Below are 18,683 nucleotides of genomic sequence, written 5' to 3' on the forward strand. Positions count from 1 at the left end.
AAGGCATTTGTAAGAGTAGATTCTGCAGCATCAAAGGAAAATTCTCCAAAAATGGGCATTTTCTCAATTAATTTAAATTCCGAGGCTTTCAGCAGTGAAGGGTAGAAACAAGATCTAAGGAAGAGAACCATCATCACAACCACTTACGAAAGGTGACTGTGGCCCTAGCCGGTTTGGCTCAGTGGATTGAGCGTCAGTCTGTGGACTGAAGGGTCCTGGGTTCGATTCCGGTCAAGGGCACATGCCCATGTTGCAGGCTCAATCCCCAGTAGGGGGTGTGCAGGAGGCAGCCGATCAATGATTCTCTCTCATCATTGATGTTTCTATCTCTCTCTCCCTTTCCCTTCCTCTCTGTAATCAATAAAAATATATTAAAAAAAAAGAAAGGTGACTATGCCATTTGGCTCATGATGTTATATGGTCCAAAAGCTTTGGGTGGCGTGATATGGACAAGGAAAATATTAGTACACAAACCACATAACACCATTAAAACTCAAAAACATTTTTTTTTCATTTAAAAAAGGATTTAGAATACATAAAACAAGGCAACATTTATTCTTTTTTCTCATCTTCTGGTATGGGATCTGTTGGTGGCTCCTCCACTGTGGCGCTGTTGCTCTCGGAGCCAGTGTTACTATCACTGGTCCCTTCCTCGGCCATACTGTCCACCCCCTCCTGTCCACTCTCCTTGTCCTCAGGAGTAGATGTGCCTTCTTCACCATTCTGCTGGCTTTCTGTTGTTTCTTCAAGGTGTGTCTCCTCTGTAAGCACACATTTGTCACTGTTAGTTCTGAGACAGACATTTACTCTTCTAATTAGGCCGACAGCCGAGAGCTCCACTGTCCCAACACGTGGCTGTTAAGCACCTAAACTGAGCTAGTGTGACCGAGAAACTTTCAGCATGTTTGAGATTAATTTGGGGTTTAAGAATCTACTTTTTAACTGTAAATTTATGAAATCTAAATACAGGTCAAGTACTTCTTGACCCGTATTTTAAAATTCAGCTTCAAATTTAGATGTGCTGTAAGTACAAAATACACATCAGATTCCAAAAACTTCATGAAAAAAGAATGTAAGAAATTAATACTTTTAGGCAGCTCCGAGCTGGAGGGATGATGGTGCCGGCAGCCAGGGGAAGGAAGGCCCATTCTTGCACGAATCTTTGTGCATCGGGCCTCTAGTATAAAATAATAGTGAATGTCAACTGTAATTGGAAAAAGAAGTTAATTACATGTTGAAGTGATATTGTTTAGGATAAACTGGGTTAATATATGTTTAAAATTAATTTCACTTGTTTTGCTTTACTTTGAAAAAATGTCATTAGTAGAAAATGTAGTCACACAAGTGACTTACAATGCTGTCGTGGAGTGCTTTGTATTTAATGAGTAAGAAAGTGCGTGTGGAAATGATATAAGGTCAGTATTTTCGGTATCTCATTAATAGTCATGTTGGGCTGTTTTCTGTAAGAAATTAAGAGCATGAGGTTTTTGCTCTAATAGGTTCGCTTTTCTTCAGTTTTTTTTCCTGTAGGCTAGAAGGATAAAAATCTGAGTGAAGACCTACAGGCATGTTCTATTCATAGATGACAAAACAGAGGCAAAGGACAGAGTGTTCCATTTAGTTGCAAAATGAGCAAAGAACCATACCATACTCTAGCTCTCAAACTCTTGCATTAACCACAAAAATATGCCCATGTTCAAATTTTGTTAAGATAAAAAACATGTTCACACAAAACAGAAAAAGGCTCAAATAATGAAACTTAAAATCTATCTGAAATGTTAATCTGCTGAATTATATTTTGTAGAAATATCTGGTAACATTTACATCCCATTAAATGTTTTCCAGATGTCAAACAGGAAGTCATCAGTTGAGTACTAAGCATGATTACTACCCTTCCCCCTTCTTGTGATGGTCCTGGAGACTTCTGCCTGTGTTTCCCATAATACTTTTGCTTAGTCCTGTTTACACAGTACATTGGTCAGGGACAAAACTGTGCCAGAAGGTAAGGTAATCTCAAAATTTCAAACAATAACCAATTTAATCAGTGTTTATATAAGTTTTGCATGGTATTTTATTTTATTTTATTTTTTGCCTTGAGGAATGCTTTCAGTCAGAAATTCTGAGTACACCTGGGAGTAGGAATTTTCCAGGGTGGGGTCAACAAACTTTTCTGTAAAGGCTACGTAGGAAATATTTTAGGTTATGTGGGGTAGTCTTTGTTGCAACCACTCAACTATATGTTGTGGCCCAACCACTCAACTATATGTTGTGGCCCAAAGTAGTCACAGACAGTATGTAAACAAATGGGTGTAACTGTGTGCCAACAACACTGTTTAAAAGCAGGTGGCAGGCAGGATTTGGCCCTGTCCAAGGGCACCAAAAATGATTTGTCTTAACAGCAATACCACATCTTATTTAAATAATTTTAGCAACAAAGGTTAAAATGCTGAGTGCCAATACCATGTCAAACCCAATATTGAATGATTTTATGTACATTTTTGAATTTACCGTTTAGAACTCACTGAGGCAGGTGCTAGAATACTTACAAATGAAGGAGCGGAGATTAAGTAACTATCCAAAGGCACAGTGCTAGCACATGGTGAAGCAGTGTTAGACCCTGATCTGACTCCAGGGCCAGTCTCCTTAACCATCACACCATCACACTGAAAATGACTTGACCCAATCTGGGGAAATAACTAAGACCTCAAAGAGCAAGACTAAAGATAACATACCGCTGCTGTTCTGCACTGATACAAACATGTTACATGAACCTACTTTTAGAAATTAAGATTTGGAAAGAAGTGGGTAGACCTATAAAGAATAACTGGAGAGGTAGCAGGGACAGAGTGACCTCTGAAAGGTATTGAGAAAGAGAAATAAAAATGAAAGAGCTGTAAAACCCAACATTTACACTGGTGTCCACTGGGAGGTTACCTGTCTCCATTGGAATGTTCTCGGCTTCTTTCTTTTCTTCAGTCTTATTAGCTGCTTGTTCTTCCTCAGGAACAATGCTGCTCTGACTGCGTTCAGCTTGCTCTGCTGCCTCCTTCTCCCTTTCCTCCTGCCTTTTGCGAGCCTGTTCCTCTGCCTGTGCAATTTCAGCTGCAATTTTTTCCATATCCACTTCTATTTTTAAACCACACAACTAGTAGTCAGAAAAAAACCAACACACACAAAAAAATCTCTTAGTAATGTTCTTTTCTTACAATCTCTCAAACAGAAAAAATTACTTCAAAAATGGGATTTATTGGTTATAAACTATATGTATATGGGAGGAAAAAAAACATGGCTCCAGGTCTTCTCTGAGAGTCTGTGTCTATAGGAAAAGAAAGTTGCAGAGCCATGTAACATCAAATGTTACAAAACAGTTGGCGAGGCAATGCTGAAAGTACTGGATTATATATAAAGTTTCCATTTTATATTTTAGGCTACCAAACACTAGATTTACCTATTTAATACAAAGTGCAAACTGTGAACTACATCTAATAACGACATTTGATAAATTTCAATAAAATGAAAAATAATTAATGCTTGCGTGAGAGTTTAAATTAAAACATCAGAGGATTCTAGACTCGACAGGCCTATTATATGTACTCATACTAAATATTTCAAACCTATTACAATTTTGCCAAAAAATGGGAATAATTTTATAAAGCAAAGATCTACTGGTTATAGTGAAATTGCCCCTGTTTCAAAGTGAAAAACATTCAACAAAAGCACTATTTTGGAAAAAAGAATGAGAAATAAAAGTAACAGACACAATGAAAAAGTACAGTTAACACATTAAATTGATACCCTCTTAAGTTCATTGTTGAATGAATCTGTGCTTTCCAGGAATTTCCTCTTCTTTTCCTGGTGTCGCTCCTCTATTTGAAGAAGTTCAGCTTCTAGTTTTCGCTGTAAGACATATGACCACACTTTATAATTGTTTCATAATTACTGCATTACTTTCTTTAAAGCAAATGTCAAATAGAAAACATCTCATTTTTTAATAGTCCACACTTTCTTACAATATAACAAATGTTTTTATTGATTTCAGAGAGGAAAGGAGAGGGAGAGATAGAAACATCAATGATATGAGAGAATCACTGATTGGCTGCCTCCTGCACACCCCCCACTGGGGGTTGTGCCTGCAACCTGGGCATGTGCCCTTGACCAGAATCGAACCCGGGATCCTTCAGTCCACAGGCCGACGCTCTATCCATTGAGCCAAACTAGCTAGGGCCTGAATTCTTAATTTAAGTCATTTATTACACAACTATGTCTAGCTAAGGTTTTAAAATAAAAGGAAAATGTAGCATAGAGGAATCACTATGACTAGTAAGTATGTATTGTTAAATATTGTTGCAGGCCTGAGCAATTTCAGAATATCGAGTAAAGCAGTAAAAGGATGGTAGGATGTCTCAAAATCCTCAATGGGTAAATTTTCCATTACAAGACTCTGTTACAGTTGTAAGGATAAACGTATTAAACCTGTGGGAAAGGTCCACTCCCTCAAGCCTCTTTCCTGAGTCAGGAACAGGTTGGATTGAACAGACATACTTCCCAGGCGCACTGATGCATTATACAGAACCAGGTCACCTGGGATCTGTGGCATAAGCCCATTTTATTTTAACAAATGTTTTGTGACTCTACCTGATGAACCATTAAGGACTGGACCTGTCGTTTGAGGACCTGCATTCTAGCTGTTGTGACAACCGACCGAACGTCTGGCACCACACTTTCACTAAGGATTTCACTGATGAGGCGGTGGTTTCTCTGGAAACGGGCGGTGGCTGTATGCTTCATTGAAAAGCCATCATCATAATCTGGAATAAATGAGATGTTCTGAAAATTAGGTCACCTGTAACCATAAACAGGAGTGTAACAATGTACACACTTAACTACCAAGGAGCATGGCTCTCACAAGTGGGTCTAAAGGACACCATGGGAACACCGGGGCAGTCACTTGATAAAAACCATACAGGACGCGCTGTGTTCATGGGCGAAGGTACTGTTTTTTCTCACAGAATCTTTAAGAGATATGTGTCAGAGGAAGATTTGGCTGAAACACAAGTGAGATATAAGCACGTGTCTTTAGCCTGGAAATCAATGTGAAGGCTGCGTGTGATAGCAAAACTAGAATTCTGCCAATGCTTCACTCTTGATAGTACCTGTCCTTTCTTCTGAGCAGCTTTAAGATCCTATCTTAAACTTAAAAAACATAATGGGCAGAAGTTTGAGAAGCAGAGAAAAGGAACCCTTTTTAAAGATTGTTCCTGAGTGATTCCTTCAGCCTGTCTCAATATTCATGCTGTTACCTTTCACCTAGTGAAAGCTATTTTCTATCTATGGCTTCTACATTGCTAGCCTTTATTTCCTCTTACACTGAGGCCCCCCCCCCTTCCGATTATGCGTAGACTGGATGTTCTCCTACCTTTTTTAGTTCTGCATTAACCACTCACTCTGAGCAGTTAAGGTCCGTGTATGCTAGTGTGTCTTTAGCACTCCTGATTCTGTTTAATACTTGATAGTTTCTATTCCATATGCTATTCGTTATACTTATATCCTATTCTGTATTTATGAGAATATCTGCCAATATCCCAATCTATTCTTTTAAAATAGCATTTTTGTTTTTCTTTTAAATATATCAGTTTATTTGTCTTTAGGTGGTATTACTGCTTCCTCTCTCAATGGTGTATCTTTTTTAAAGTTCTTACAAGCATTGTTACCACTACTTTAAAATGGGGTCTTAAATTATTCTGTTTTCTGTTGCTTGTAGTTAGAACTTCCAACCTTTTCCATATCACAGCAGCACACAGAGAAAATATTATTTGTACACTGGGGCTCCTTGCAGCTACAGACTCTGTCTGGCTGCACACGGTCAGGGGCGCAATCTGTAGACCTGCAAACTATTCATGAAATGGCAATGAGGAAGCTGGTGTGTGTGTGTGTGTGTGTGTGTGTGTGTGTGTGTGTATAAAATTTGTGTACCCTTATGTGTGTTATCATGAGCTACCTTTATAAATTCGAGTTGGATTTCTCACTTAACTGGGAAAGAAATTTCATAGTGCTTTTTTCCACTCATTAACTTTCTCTCTTAGGAGTCCTTAATTCAGGGCTTAGGGAACCAATAAGAAAACAGGATGTAACTAGAAGGCATTTACCTTTTTTAAAGCAGTTGAGGCAAAATTCTGATTATGGCTCAAAAGCCTTTCAGGCATTTTGAGTACAAAGATTTGGATAAATGGTAGTTTTTGCTATTTTCTGCACTAAAAAGGATATTTCCTTTTCTTGTGGGAAATTCACATACAAATCTTACAAAAAATAGTTAATCAAAATAATGAAATGGTACTTAAATTATGCTTTGTTTTCCATTTAGGATAGGAAGTAAAAACTTAAAAGATTTGTCTTATTTTAATTCTCAGAGAAAGCATAACAAAACCCCCCTTTATTTTTATTATTTACCATCCGGATCTTCAGCTGGCTGGATGCTCATGTAAGGTTCTCCTTTCTCCATGCGAGACTGCCTCTGTCGACTTTCTTCCTCTAAAGCGGCTTCGGCACGACTTTTTGCATTTATGTAAGCAAGGTATGCGGGGGAATTATGGTAGGCCTTCATAGATTCATTGTACTCTATCTGAAAGTCAAATGTTTTTCAGTTTTATAATGAACATTGATCAGGTTATAATGAGTACCTATATTATCTCACAGGAATATCCAAAGACACCATAATTATCTCCTTTTTACAGATACGAAATCTGAAGCCTAGAGAAATTAGGTGACTTGATGAAGGCAGACAAAGCCGCGGTGCAGCCTCAGCTGTCCGGCTAGATCTTAGGCTTCTTTTCTAAATCATAAGCAAATGTTCATGCCTTTCCCACTGTGTCCATCCCACTGCAGCCCCCACGCTACCTTTTCTGCTTCGTATTCGTTTAAATATTCTTGTTTTTCTTCATCAGTGAGATCTCGCCACATGCCACCAATAATCTTGCCAATCTCCCACAACTTTAGGTCAGGGTTGGAAGCCTTTACTTGGTCCCAGACCTTAAAAAGGAAACAGTTGAAATGTCAGTATTGATGCCTAGAAATAGAACTTTAAAAATACTTTTTAATATGAACATTTAAAAACAGAGGGAACAGAATCAAGTCTACATATTCTCATTAGCCTGCTGTACAATTAACAGTTGGCCAATCTCATTTCCTCTACAGCCTGACGGATTGCGTTAAAGCAGATCTCAGACATTAGCAATCACTACAGGTGCTTAAGAGAAGCTAACTCAGTAACAGAGTCTGTGTCTAAGTTCACAAAAATTCAGAAGTGGTTAATCTGCACAATACAATGTATCATCAAATACACATATAATTATGACCAAAAATAAAAAAAAATTCTAAATAGTGATGGAAATAGCTAAATGCTCTTGTCTTTAATAAAGATATTATTGGCTGTATCTATTAAGAGTAATGTAGGTTCATCACAAACAAAAAAAAGAGGGAAAATTCAAGATAGTGTAAAGAAAATAAAAATGATCATAGCTTACTATTTAGAGATAACTATGTCTTTTGGCTTTTTTCTTCCTTCAAACTAGCATGTAGTTGCTATTATTTTTATAAAAATACGATACTAATACATACAGTAGTCTTATATCCCTTTTTTCATCCAAGATTTTTCTAATGTCATTAAATATTCTCCAAAAGACTACATAACACTGGCTATATAACACTGTCTTAAGGATTTTAACAGTGTATTTAATCATGTTCTTCTTGTTGGATTTTAGCCCTGGAACTTTAAAATCAGAACTAATTTCTTTAACAACTGCAAGCCTATCCTCTGACTATGCACAGAAAAGCTGGCTAAGCCCATCTGAAATCTGATGAGAAGCAGACAGCAGTGCCCACTCCTCGCTCCTCAGCACCTACCTTTCTGCTGTACCTCATGTAGGGCATCAGCGGCTTATCTGGAGGCTTTGGGGGTTTTGGAATCGTAATACCAGAGGATGCCTACAAAAGAGTTAAAAACATTCATTATTCAATTGCAAGAAGCTCACCAGTAAAATGAAAAGAGAGCGCCTTAAAAATTCTAATGCGCCTTTCTTCTACTCGTCCATGGATACAAGATTCTTATATTTTCTTCCACTGAAAATAGCTATCACTGCAAATTCAGAAATTTTCACATCAAAAGAAAATGAAGAAAATGACTTTACGCACATAATTTAAAAGTATTTTACATAGCAGTTTATTGCTACTGCTTTGACAACCTGGCTGTAAGAACAAATAAATTATTACAGAACAATCCATACATCAAAAATATATGGTCACATAGCAAATGTCCCACATTCAGGACATTACCTGGCACCCTTTTATTTTGCTTAATTTACCATTACACATACAGTCAACACTTGATTATCTGCACCAGAATCTGAATGCCTTCAGCACTTAGCCACACTCACACTGTCTACAGGGCACTTTGTATCTACCTGTATTATTTCAGAATGCACCTCTACATAAACAACAAAAACTATTTTCTAAATCCAAAAACAGGCAACAAAAACCTCATCTCCTTTATCACGACTAGACATTTTAAGGTTCTATATTTAGTGGTTTTCTATAAAGGGGATCAAGAAGTGTGAAATAAAGTCATGCCTTTTTTATCCTTAGTGTAGGGGCAACCAAGTTTACTGGGAACAGAGAAATGGCAGACACAGGCTATTAAAGTATATCAAGAATCTCCATTTGATTAAAAAAGAAAGAGAAAGAAAAAAGATTGGTTCTTTCTATGGGCTAATATCTATGCAAGAGATACCAGATAACTTCTAGTGGGCACCCCACATAACTCCAATCCAAGAATGCCCATTTCTGAACTTAGTCTCATCTTAATATACGTATATGACTCTATTTGCTCAAGGACTCAGAATAAAACCATGGCTGAATTACTTTTATTCCCTCCCCAATTTCTAGAGGACCCCCAATATTGATTCTTGCCAGGCAGGGGGTAAGAAGTGCTGACTTAATTACCAAGACAGAGATTGGCACATCCTTGTAAGAAAACTAGTGACAGTTGGTTCCCTTGCTTTTCTGCTGTTGCTGTGACAAAACCCTAGGGAAAACTCCATTCTGGGCTAGGACCTCAATCACAACCTTATTTTTCATCCATGGGCTCAGAGATTAGCATGTTTGCACCCTACTCCACTGCTTTCAGACAATGCTTCCTTTCGCTGTGAGGGTCTCCTTCTCCCCTCTATGCTTTTCAGTAACTGTTTCTTCATACACAAAATTATTAGAAAGCATTTCATCTTTGAAGCAGTATTTCTTCTCTTCTCACTCTTCATATACACCCTTACCACATCTCATGCCGGTGCCCATGCAGACAGACCTTGCTTTTAGCAGCAGGGGGCAATGGAAGGAGGTGAGCCATTGGGGATGGAAACTGTCAACAGCGGTGGTATGAAGAGTAAGGGAAGATCTGTCTCAGGGTCTGTAGGAGTTCTTTCAAGGAGGGAAGGGCATAGGGAGGGATTCCTACAAAGCTAACCCTACTAGTATGTCATAAAATCAGAGCAAGACATATAAAAGTCTGAGTATTCATACATGAAGTTATTAGAAAAGTCTGAGTATTCATCATGAAGTTATTTCATGAAGTTACAAATAAAGTTGAAATTGTGCCAATAATTGAATTTGGTAGGTCATTGTTAACAATTTTTTTTTTTTAAAAGAGGTAAAAAATTAAAAATGTCTATGCTTAAATATGTTGAATTAAAACACTTAAAAGATAAGTTATAGTAATATGTGCTCTTGGATGTTTTTCAAAGGACTGCATTTATAACATTAATGGGTTTCCCTATTTATCTTCCTTTCTCCCAAAGAAAGGTACCCAAATAGCTCACATACTAAGTCCCCATTTTTATTACATTGACCAACTTACAAACGCAAACAAAACAAAACAAAATCAAAAACATTAACAAAGTTAAATTCTAGCTAATTTTGAGGATACTAAAGATTTGTATCATTAAACTCCTGTCATTTACCATCTCAGACATCGTACTATAATGTCTCAATGCCCAGTAGTTATGCTTTTTTTAAGCTTTTCTTTCCTTGCTGTTACCATGAAATCCATCTCTAGCAGCAACTCTCCCTCTTTCCAATTTTCTGCTTCTAACTGGCAATGCTTTGGGGGAAAACAAGTAACTATGCTTGTTAAAACATGCTTACGTAAGAGTATGGTCCTGGGATCTCCTACAAAAAAAGTCCATGATTTTGTGAAATTTATTTTGGCTACTCAAGAGTTTGTTGTTGTCTCTTCCCAATTCTCAGCTGTTTCTCTCTGGAAGGATCTTATTTAAGGGTTTTCTCCTGGGATAGAATTTCCACTGAAGTACAGAAATAAGTTACTTCTAACATTTTATCTCAACCTATTTTTCACACTGTACTTAAGAGAAGTTAATCATCATCCGAATGAAGACCTGACTAGGAGTGATTTCCATCTCATAGCTATCACAAGCACTCCGAAAGGTTTCAACAAGCTATATAGTTATTGTCTGAAAACTATTCAAGTATACAGGAGCCTACAGGGAGCTACTTAATAGGGATGCACAGAATCATTCCTTCAAATCACAAACAGGACACCCCCAAATCCAGCCAAAGTAATACATAGTTGGGTCAACTTAAATAAAACACTTTAATAATGGTCAAAATCAGATTTACTGAGTCCTAACATGGCTTAAATTAGATATATAAAAAAGGTGGTGTAAAACTTTAGGCATAACTAATTTTCTTGAGGATGATTCAATGACCTAAGACAGAGATCACTAAAAGTTGAAGGGGTTGGAATGAACACAGACTAAAAGCCTTCATATTTTCTAGGCCGTTCAGGTTAAGTCTAAACAGCAGTTTAATTATAATTTAATTTGATATTGAGAGAACAATACAAAGGAAACAACTACAAAGAATCCAAACACCATATTTTCCACCCCCAACAACCCTTTTATCCAAATCTACCCTGAAGCTAATGCCCACTCCAAATGTTGTGGTCCCAACACACCTATGGAGGAATGGGGAGAAATAGATAATTCAGCCAGGTTCCAAGACAGAGAGCGCACTTGCCTTTTCCTAGTAACTCTCCATTACATGATCTCATTTTATTAAGAGAATGCTCACAGATAGGTCCAAGTTAACAACAAAATGCTTACAAAGACCAAAATACAAATGATTCTAATATTACAGTTACCACTATTTCTATTCCATTAACATAGATAATCAAGAGCTGACTGTATAGAGCAATTAAAATGCAACCATTCTTGTTTACTTGCTCATGAGTAATTTTCTGCATTAACATGAATGGTCCAAAATTGATTCTGTTCCTTGTTTAAATTAAAATGTTCTTTATCATTTGATAACCTTGCCACCAATTACATTCATGAAACAACACATTTAGGCCAGGAAAAAACATGTATCGATGCACATAAAAATTGTATGCATTGTGAAATGCATACACACACACACACACTCTGTCAGAATTCTTTTCAGATACCATGAAATATGCATGGCACATAAAACTTGATATGCTTATGAAGTACAAATTATGCAGAAACAATGAAAATTTTAGACAAACAAAACCTATCAAGCTAAGCAATATGCTTACCAAGATAGTCTGATAGTAACAAGCTTTTTGCTCTAGCTTGACTACAGGGTGAGAGGGCTTTTTGAATTCACATAATTGAATTATTTATGAATACAGCAAACAAAAACCAGGTAGAGAAGTTTACAGTCATTCTGGGTGGTATAAATTCTCACCAAATACCATAATCCAATGTATGCAGATATTTGGCTTTTGGATTCAATTTATTTATTTATTTTTGATAAATCCTTTTTACAGCTATTTTTTTTTCCTTTGGTACCTAAACTTCCTTGAATGGAGTTTAAGATGATTCTAAAATAAAAAGTACATCACCCAATTTTGATTATTTTAAATTTATAATTTACTTTACTTTACTATTTATTTTTTCTTAGATTGATCAGTTAAATGACATATCTTCAGTTTCAGAAATCATATCCCTTATTCTAAGGATTATAAGCACACTTCTAGTACTTCTAGTTGTAGTTAACTAGTCTGGTACTTCAAATTCATTTCATTCAACTTCTATTCTGCAATTCTTTGATGTAACACAGAAGTCTTTTTCTCTTTTTAACTGAAGACAAATGAATCTCAGAAGGTCAACTATTAAATCCAAAAGACAAATAATGATGTGTAGCAATTCAAACTAGTAGGCCAGCCAAAAAAAGCCAGGTCTGAAGGCCCAGCATTTACTTAGAAACTTGAGTTCTTGAACCTAATGCTAGTTACCTTAAATGAAAGATAACGCTTCAGCTCAACTAGAGTATTTTAACCATAAGAACTTCTAGGTTTGTCTACACATAGTACAAACATTAAGTGCCCAAGGTTTTATCTCTATCAACCACCAAAAAGAATGAAGTTTTTCTTATACATATCCAGATCTCACTATATATATATATTTTTTCAGTGTAAGATTGTACAACAAATGTTCAAAATAGTCGAAAAGCCAGGTTAAAAAAATTTAATGGCTGTGCTGATGATTCACAAGGACCTAACTCTGAAGGCATTTCTGGTCAATTCCAGTTGTTTGCCGGATGCTGTAATAGTTGATTCTCCTACCGTGACCCGGCTGTTGGTGCCCGGGTTCCCTCCCAGCCTGTAGTTGTTGTAGGCGAGATGACTGTATGGATTGTATCCCACAAACCCTGGTGTGCTGGGCATTTGCTGATGGAAACAAATGAGACAAAAACACGAATGAGAAATGAGATCAAACGAGGAAAACACAGAAATGAAAAATGATCTGCATATGACATGCAAAAGCAACCTGAATTTAAACAAGCAATGATGTGTTGCAGTTGTTTTTTCTTTCATTGAGAAACCAGTCTGCAAGTGTGTGTGTTTTTCTCTCTTTCTCCCTCTTTGCAGGGGCCAGCGGTGTGTGTGTGAATTTGAATGTGTGCTTGCATTTCTGGGATAAGCAATACAGTGAAGTGTCTCAAACATTCAGGATTACTTTATGGTCAATAGTATGACATAACAACTTAGCAATATATGTCTGAGAGGAAAGCTTGAAACGTGGTAAACTACAAGTGTGAGAACACTTTACATGCAAAACAAAACATGATTTATTTGACAGTTATGTGGATGCCGCCAATGTATTTGTCTACTAAAAACAAAAACAAGAAATGGACTGCTTTCAAAGACAGTTTTAAATCATTTTATATATGTGAGAAATGAGAAGAGACTCAAATCAGGAAGTCAGAAGTTGTCAATAGAAAAGAACATATGTGAGATTCAATGGATGTCACATACATGATTTCAAAACAAAGACTTGTAAGAAATGCATGGATTTCATTCTGGGGTACTGTCTGATCTTTTTAACCCAGCCATTCTTTTATAGGCTTTCTTTTCCATCTCTTCTTTGATCCATCTTCCGTAAGTCAGTCATGAATAATTTCTGCATTTAGTTAATGTGAACTATTTTTCTAGTTGACAGACTTGAACTCTCTCTTTTTAAAGACAAATCTAGTTTCCTGATAGCTCTAGTCCTTTCAAAAACACAGTTACTCGCTGCAGCAACAGAATTATTGGCTTTTGTGAATTATGTGTTGATGTGATTACAAATGGGCTCTTATATAGCAGTCCCCTTGTGGTTAATATAATGACATCCAATGTTAATAATCAAGATATAATACATAAAAAGAATATAGCAAAGAGACCAAAAGTAGAGTATTTTCCCTAATGAAATTCAATAAAAACAAGTGACAGTAATTTCATTTTAACATGCAATTAACAGTCTTGAATTGTATGATGTAAAATACACTTAACACATTCCAACTAAACTGTAACTGTTATAAAATAAACACAATTTTCTAAAACATGCCGCTGCACATATCCTTAGTCTCTGAAAGATATTCAAACATTTGATACTCTTTAGAAGAGAATTGATCAATTTGTAATCTATGTAGTTATAGAAGACGCAAATTAAGCTTATTAAAGTAGGCAAAACAGATGAAATATCAAAGGCACAAAAGAAGTGCATATTACTTAGAGTGGTACATCTGGGTGGTGGAGGTGATAGTAGTGGTGATGATGATTGTGATGGTGGTGGTTAAAATAATGGAAAAAAAAAGGAAGGAGGATAACTCATTTAATTTCCACTCTGTTGGATGTCCTAATCCCTAGTCTTCTGTATTTATGTGTCAATGTGAAGCTATAATGGTACAGAAATATGGCTAAAGAAAGGCAAAAATTAAAAAAAGATCCCTTTCTATATTTGAGAAGTCATAAGCGAACACTTGGTTTTGGACTATTTTTATTATCTCAAAAAATCAAGTATGTGTTCCAGATACTATACACTGTCTGAGGCAGTATTTATATAAAAATGACACCTTCAAAAGTTGCATAAAAAATGAGACACTTCAAAATTGAGGCAATAATATAAGAAAATTAAGCAGGGGAGCTAAAAAAAAAAAAATTGAACCTAAAACATGACAATTATACCATTTCCAAAAATGAAGTACATGGTTAGTTCTTTGAGGTCAGGAATCTCAATTGTTCAACTCCACCTGTTTAGCCACTAGCAGAGTGCCAAGGAGATGGTCGTAAGATATGTTCTTTGATTTAAGAAAGAAAACAAAGCAAACACAGGACTTTAAGATTTGCTGGAAGTAACTTGAGACTATATGTTATATAAATTGAACTGATTACATGTGATATAGCATCTCTTTTTAAAAACATCTTACTGAAGAAAACCAAATTGCTGATAAACGTAACTAAAACATTTATCTAAGGGATTAGTAATTAAGAGTAGTTATCTAGTGGAGAAAACAAAATTATACAAAGAGGACCTAATTAGTAAGCTAGCTTGAAATTTAGGGGGTAGGGGGTTTGGAAGGAGGGCTAACAGCTGTTAAAGAATTGCTTTTGTAGGGTATGGTCAGGGTTAATAGTGTTTTGTTTTGCTTTTTTTAAATAACAAACAACAAGGAATCTATTTCAGCAAGGTCTGAAGAGTTACTGTTACATTTGTTGTATGGATTGGACAATTATTTGACATGCTGACCAAGCTGGATCAGAACTTGCTGGGTGAAAAAACCAGTTCACAACTATTATTGGACACTTTGAAACACATCCAATTCCAAACCAATGATATATGGAGTGGAGTAAAATTCAATAGCATGATCTGACCCACAGATAATAAAATCCTTACTTGAACAGCTTGAAAATAAAGATTTACAATGAGTGTTATTACAGAACTGGAAACTTTATTGTTTGATTTAATATGAAAATTATATATAGACAAGGAGAGAAAACAATGTAACCAATTTAAGGTTAGGTTTGAAAGTAGGAAATGCCAGAATGAGCATTCACTCAATATCAACTTTAAAGACTTTTAATAAGAGATTAACAAGAAAGAAGTGTTAAACTTGTCAGTTATTTCCCATTAAAAATAAAAAAGGAAAAAAGAACCAAGCATAGGAGGTTGGCTTTTCAGCAGTATGTTTCTTTACATGTTGGGGTTGGTTCAAAGTAAGATGCAAAGAGGTATTTTATTTAGTAGGAAGTGCTGGTTTTTTTTAGCTGAATTTTTCATCCTGTTGTTGTGATGATTGAGTGACCCTTCCTGGAAGACATCTGGGTTTTTGTATCAAGGCCAGACTTGGCTATTACATTAACAAGAAAATTAAAACTTACTGTTGCAGGAGCTGGGGTGGGAGGTGGGGCATAAGATGGTCTTTCTGTTTGAAAGAAAATAAATAACTTCTTGTAAACAACTGAGATATAATACTATGCAACAAAACTACCAATGGTCCTGTTTGAAGAAAAAAAAATGAGAGTATTTTGGAATTCCCATTTGCAAGGGCATTAGTCTCTTATTTATATAGATTGATAAATATAAAAAAAATGAAACTTACTTGACATTTTGGAAGATTAAGTTCTCAGTTCCTTAAGAATGAATCTGAGACACTAAAATAAAAAAAGGAAAAAAAAGAAAAAAAAAAGAGAATCAAAACTCAGCAAGCATGAGAGAATGTTTTCCTAAAGAATAGGGTAGTTTAATTGGTATTTCTTAGTAAAATTACATTATCTCCTAGTAACCAAGCCTTTTGCATACTTAACTAGTTCTTTAGGTCACTGTGTCGATCAGAATTAAGACGACTAAAACAAAAATCTTTCTTATGCTACTGAGCCACCTCTCGTATGGAAAACATTTTGCTGATGCCATGCACACATTTAATCAGACCGATAAAAATATAATGACAATAGAATGTGATACATTATCAGGGCCCACACTAAGGAGGCCTACAGATACCGAGAGCTCCAGAATCAGCAGCAGCTTCCCCTTCCTGTTAGCCCAACAACTTCCATTAAAATGGAGCAGCATTTTATTCCTGGAGGCAGGACAAAAGGTAACTGGCATGCTCATGAACTTTATATTCCCTCTTAGTGGTCAACAGCTTTATAACTGTTGGGAATACATTCTGAAAGAATCCATCAGGAAAAAACACACACCAAAAACTCTTACTAACCCTTCACAGCCTGTTGCAAAATGATCTCCTTAGTGGAGCTTTCTTGATAAATTACCTGGGCAGAATTGCTTCCTCATCTGTATCCCTACCCACTTGACATAGATCTAGGATACTGTGTATTCTATCATGTATCTGTTAATGGGGCTAGATTGTGTGCTGCCTCGGAACAGGGACCATCTAATTCATTATTATAGTCCCAGTACCCAGCTCAACTCTTAATAAATTCTGCCCTAGTCTTACCAGCTCATGCCATGACCATGCACACGAGCTTGTTCCTGACATCAAGATACATCACACAGTGCAAACAAAGCGATGTCCATTGTCAGAAAAAAAGGCAGATAACGTCTATGACTACTGGAGTACTTCCATCCAACGCTCTGTGCAACAAACATTATATATATATATATATATTGCTCCTATTTTGCATTTTAGGGGAATTCCCTGGAGCCCGAGGAATACGAGACCTGGTGTGGAAGGAAACACTGTAGCTTATTTTCTCAAGGACCTAAACTGGGTCTCTCCCTCTTTCCTTAAGGAACAGGCGGAAACCACTGTCTCTATGTGTCTATTTCCTTCCTGCTCACGTTCAGGGGGCTGTCCACATTCTGTGGGGAGCCCTGACAAGCACTGCCACGAGCTCCCCGGGTACACAGCGTTCATGGTTCATTCTTTTAAAACGACTGACCTCCTTGGCTATACCACACGTCCCACTGGATCCACCCCCACCGCCGGACCTAAAATACCCGACAGGTATTTGCTGAACACCGTCTGGGGGGACAGGCTAATGACCCACATCCTTTCGTCTTATAGTCACCAACGACCAACAAGCCATGTTACAGATGACACAGTGGGTTTAAGGAACATGCCTAAAAAACACACAGCCAGGAAGTGCCAGGGATGGGCTCCCGACCCAGGCCGATCTGCTCCAGAGCTTTCGCTCTTCCCTCGGAGCCACACCGAGAGTCCTCAGGTCGATGCCTGAACTCCAGGGAAACCACCTTCCTGGGGGGGGGGGGGGGGGGGGGGGGGGGAGAGGGAGCGATGCCCACGGGCCCGGCTCGCCCCACGGGCTTGCTCAGCGGCTGTTCCCTGTAGGCTTGCTGTGGAGGATGCACGCTACCAGCAACCCCACGAACGCGGGGGTACGCACGGCTGCCTGGACCCAGGTCGCGGGGTCAGCGGCAGGGGCGAGTCTGGCCGCCCAGGAGGGAACCCGAATGGGACTCCCTGCCCACCCTCGCTCCGCTAGGCCTCAGGGAGGGCGCTCCCAGCCCCAGGCCCTGCCCCGCGGCCAGGCCTGAACCCCAAGCAACCCCCGGGGACCCGCAGTCCCGCCGCGCCGGGACCCCGCCGCCGGCCTCCCTCCCGACCCGCCAGAGCCCAGGCGGAAACACTCACCCGCGGGCAGAAAAGGCGCCCGCCGCTCCGGCCTCGCTTCCCTTTGTCCCGCGCACGCCCCGCCCCTCGCGCGCGGAGCGTCCGCACTCGCACTTTCCACACGCGCCTTAATTCCTCCCCGGGCGCCGCCGACCGTCTTCAGGGAAGGAAACCTCCTCGGGAGGACGCCTGAGGCTTCCTGCCGTCAAGGATTTTTTTTTCAGGTCCTCTTTGTTCCGCCGAACCCCCCGAGTTTGGGTGCCTTTCCAGGCGGGCGCCGATTCGTCACGGCGGGGAGGCGGAGGGGGCCGCCCGCCCGAGAGGCCTGCGTTCGGCGGCCGGGAAGGGGGCGGGGGCGGCGGCGGCGGCGGCGGGGGGACGTGCGAGGCTGCGCTGAGGGCGGTGGGAGCCGCGGCCTCGACCCCACGCGCGGGGCCGGAAGACGGCGGGGGTCGCCGGGGCAGGAGGCCCCGGAACCACTGTGGCCGCGCGGGCCAGGCTCGGGTCGCGCCAGCTCCGCCATCCCCACCCCTCGACCCCGCCAGGTCTTTTTCTAAGCGAGCCGAGCTGTGTCCTTTCGCCGAGGCTGGAAGCGCGGTGTCCGTCCCCACGGGCGCCTCTCGGGCTTTTTTTCCGTTTCCCCAAGGTCGAATCTGGTGCAATTGCCGCTAGTTTCCGAGCCGAGGCCCAGCGATGTGTGAATCCCCTGGGTTGGGTGCCCTTGCAGAGCCGAGGTGCCACTG

General features: G+C 39.0%; 1 protein-coding gene across 2 annotated transcripts; it reads right to left on the minus strand.

Annotated features, from left to right (window-relative positions):
* Positions 1–486: 486 nt before the first annotated feature.
* Positions 487–18,144, minus strand: SMARCE1 (SWI/SNF related, matrix associated, actin dependent regulator of chromatin, subfamily e, member 1). Of its 2 annotated transcripts, none has more exons than XM_028153111.2 (11): positions 17,962–18,144; positions 15,949–16,000; positions 15,728–15,771; positions 12,587–12,754; positions 7,900–7,980; positions 6,895–7,026; positions 6,448–6,619; positions 4,636–4,808; positions 3,796–3,897; positions 2,935–3,145; positions 487–761 (listed from the first exon to the last, which is right to left on the minus strand). In XM_028153111.2, exons 2-11 carry the CDS (start codon positions 15,953–15,955, stop codon positions 553–555), a joined length of 1,299 nt encoding a protein of 432 aa, XP_028008912.1. In that variant the 5' UTR covers positions 15,956–16,000; positions 17,962–18,144; the 3' UTR covers positions 487–552. The 2 variants fall into 2 exon arrangements, with proteins under 2 accessions (XP_028008912.1, XP_008143142.1); XM_008144920.3 differs by having other exon boundaries at positions 12,650–12,754; positions 17,962–18,137.
* Between the last annotated feature and the right edge of the window lie 539 nt (positions 18,145–18,683).

This window comes from Eptesicus fuscus, chromosome 20, assembly GCF_027574615.1.
Source record: "Eptesicus fuscus isolate TK198812 chromosome 20, DD_ASM_mEF_20220401, whole genome shotgun sequence".
NCBI lineage: Eukaryota > Metazoa > Chordata > Mammalia > Chiroptera > Vespertilionidae > Eptesicus > Eptesicus fuscus.

Bases quoted from the DNA above. Each gene is read 5' to 3' on its own strand.
- SMARCE1 (XM_028153111.2), bottom strand. The intron at 7,981-12,586 runs GTTAGGTCCTTG...ACTCTTTTGTAG, and splicing joins TGACCAGAAATGCCTTCAGA to GCATCCTCTGGTATTACGAT. The intron at 3,898-4,635 runs GTAGAGTCACAA...TATGTCTTACAG, and splicing joins AGTCCTTAATGGTTCATCAG to CGAAAACTAGAAGCTGAACT.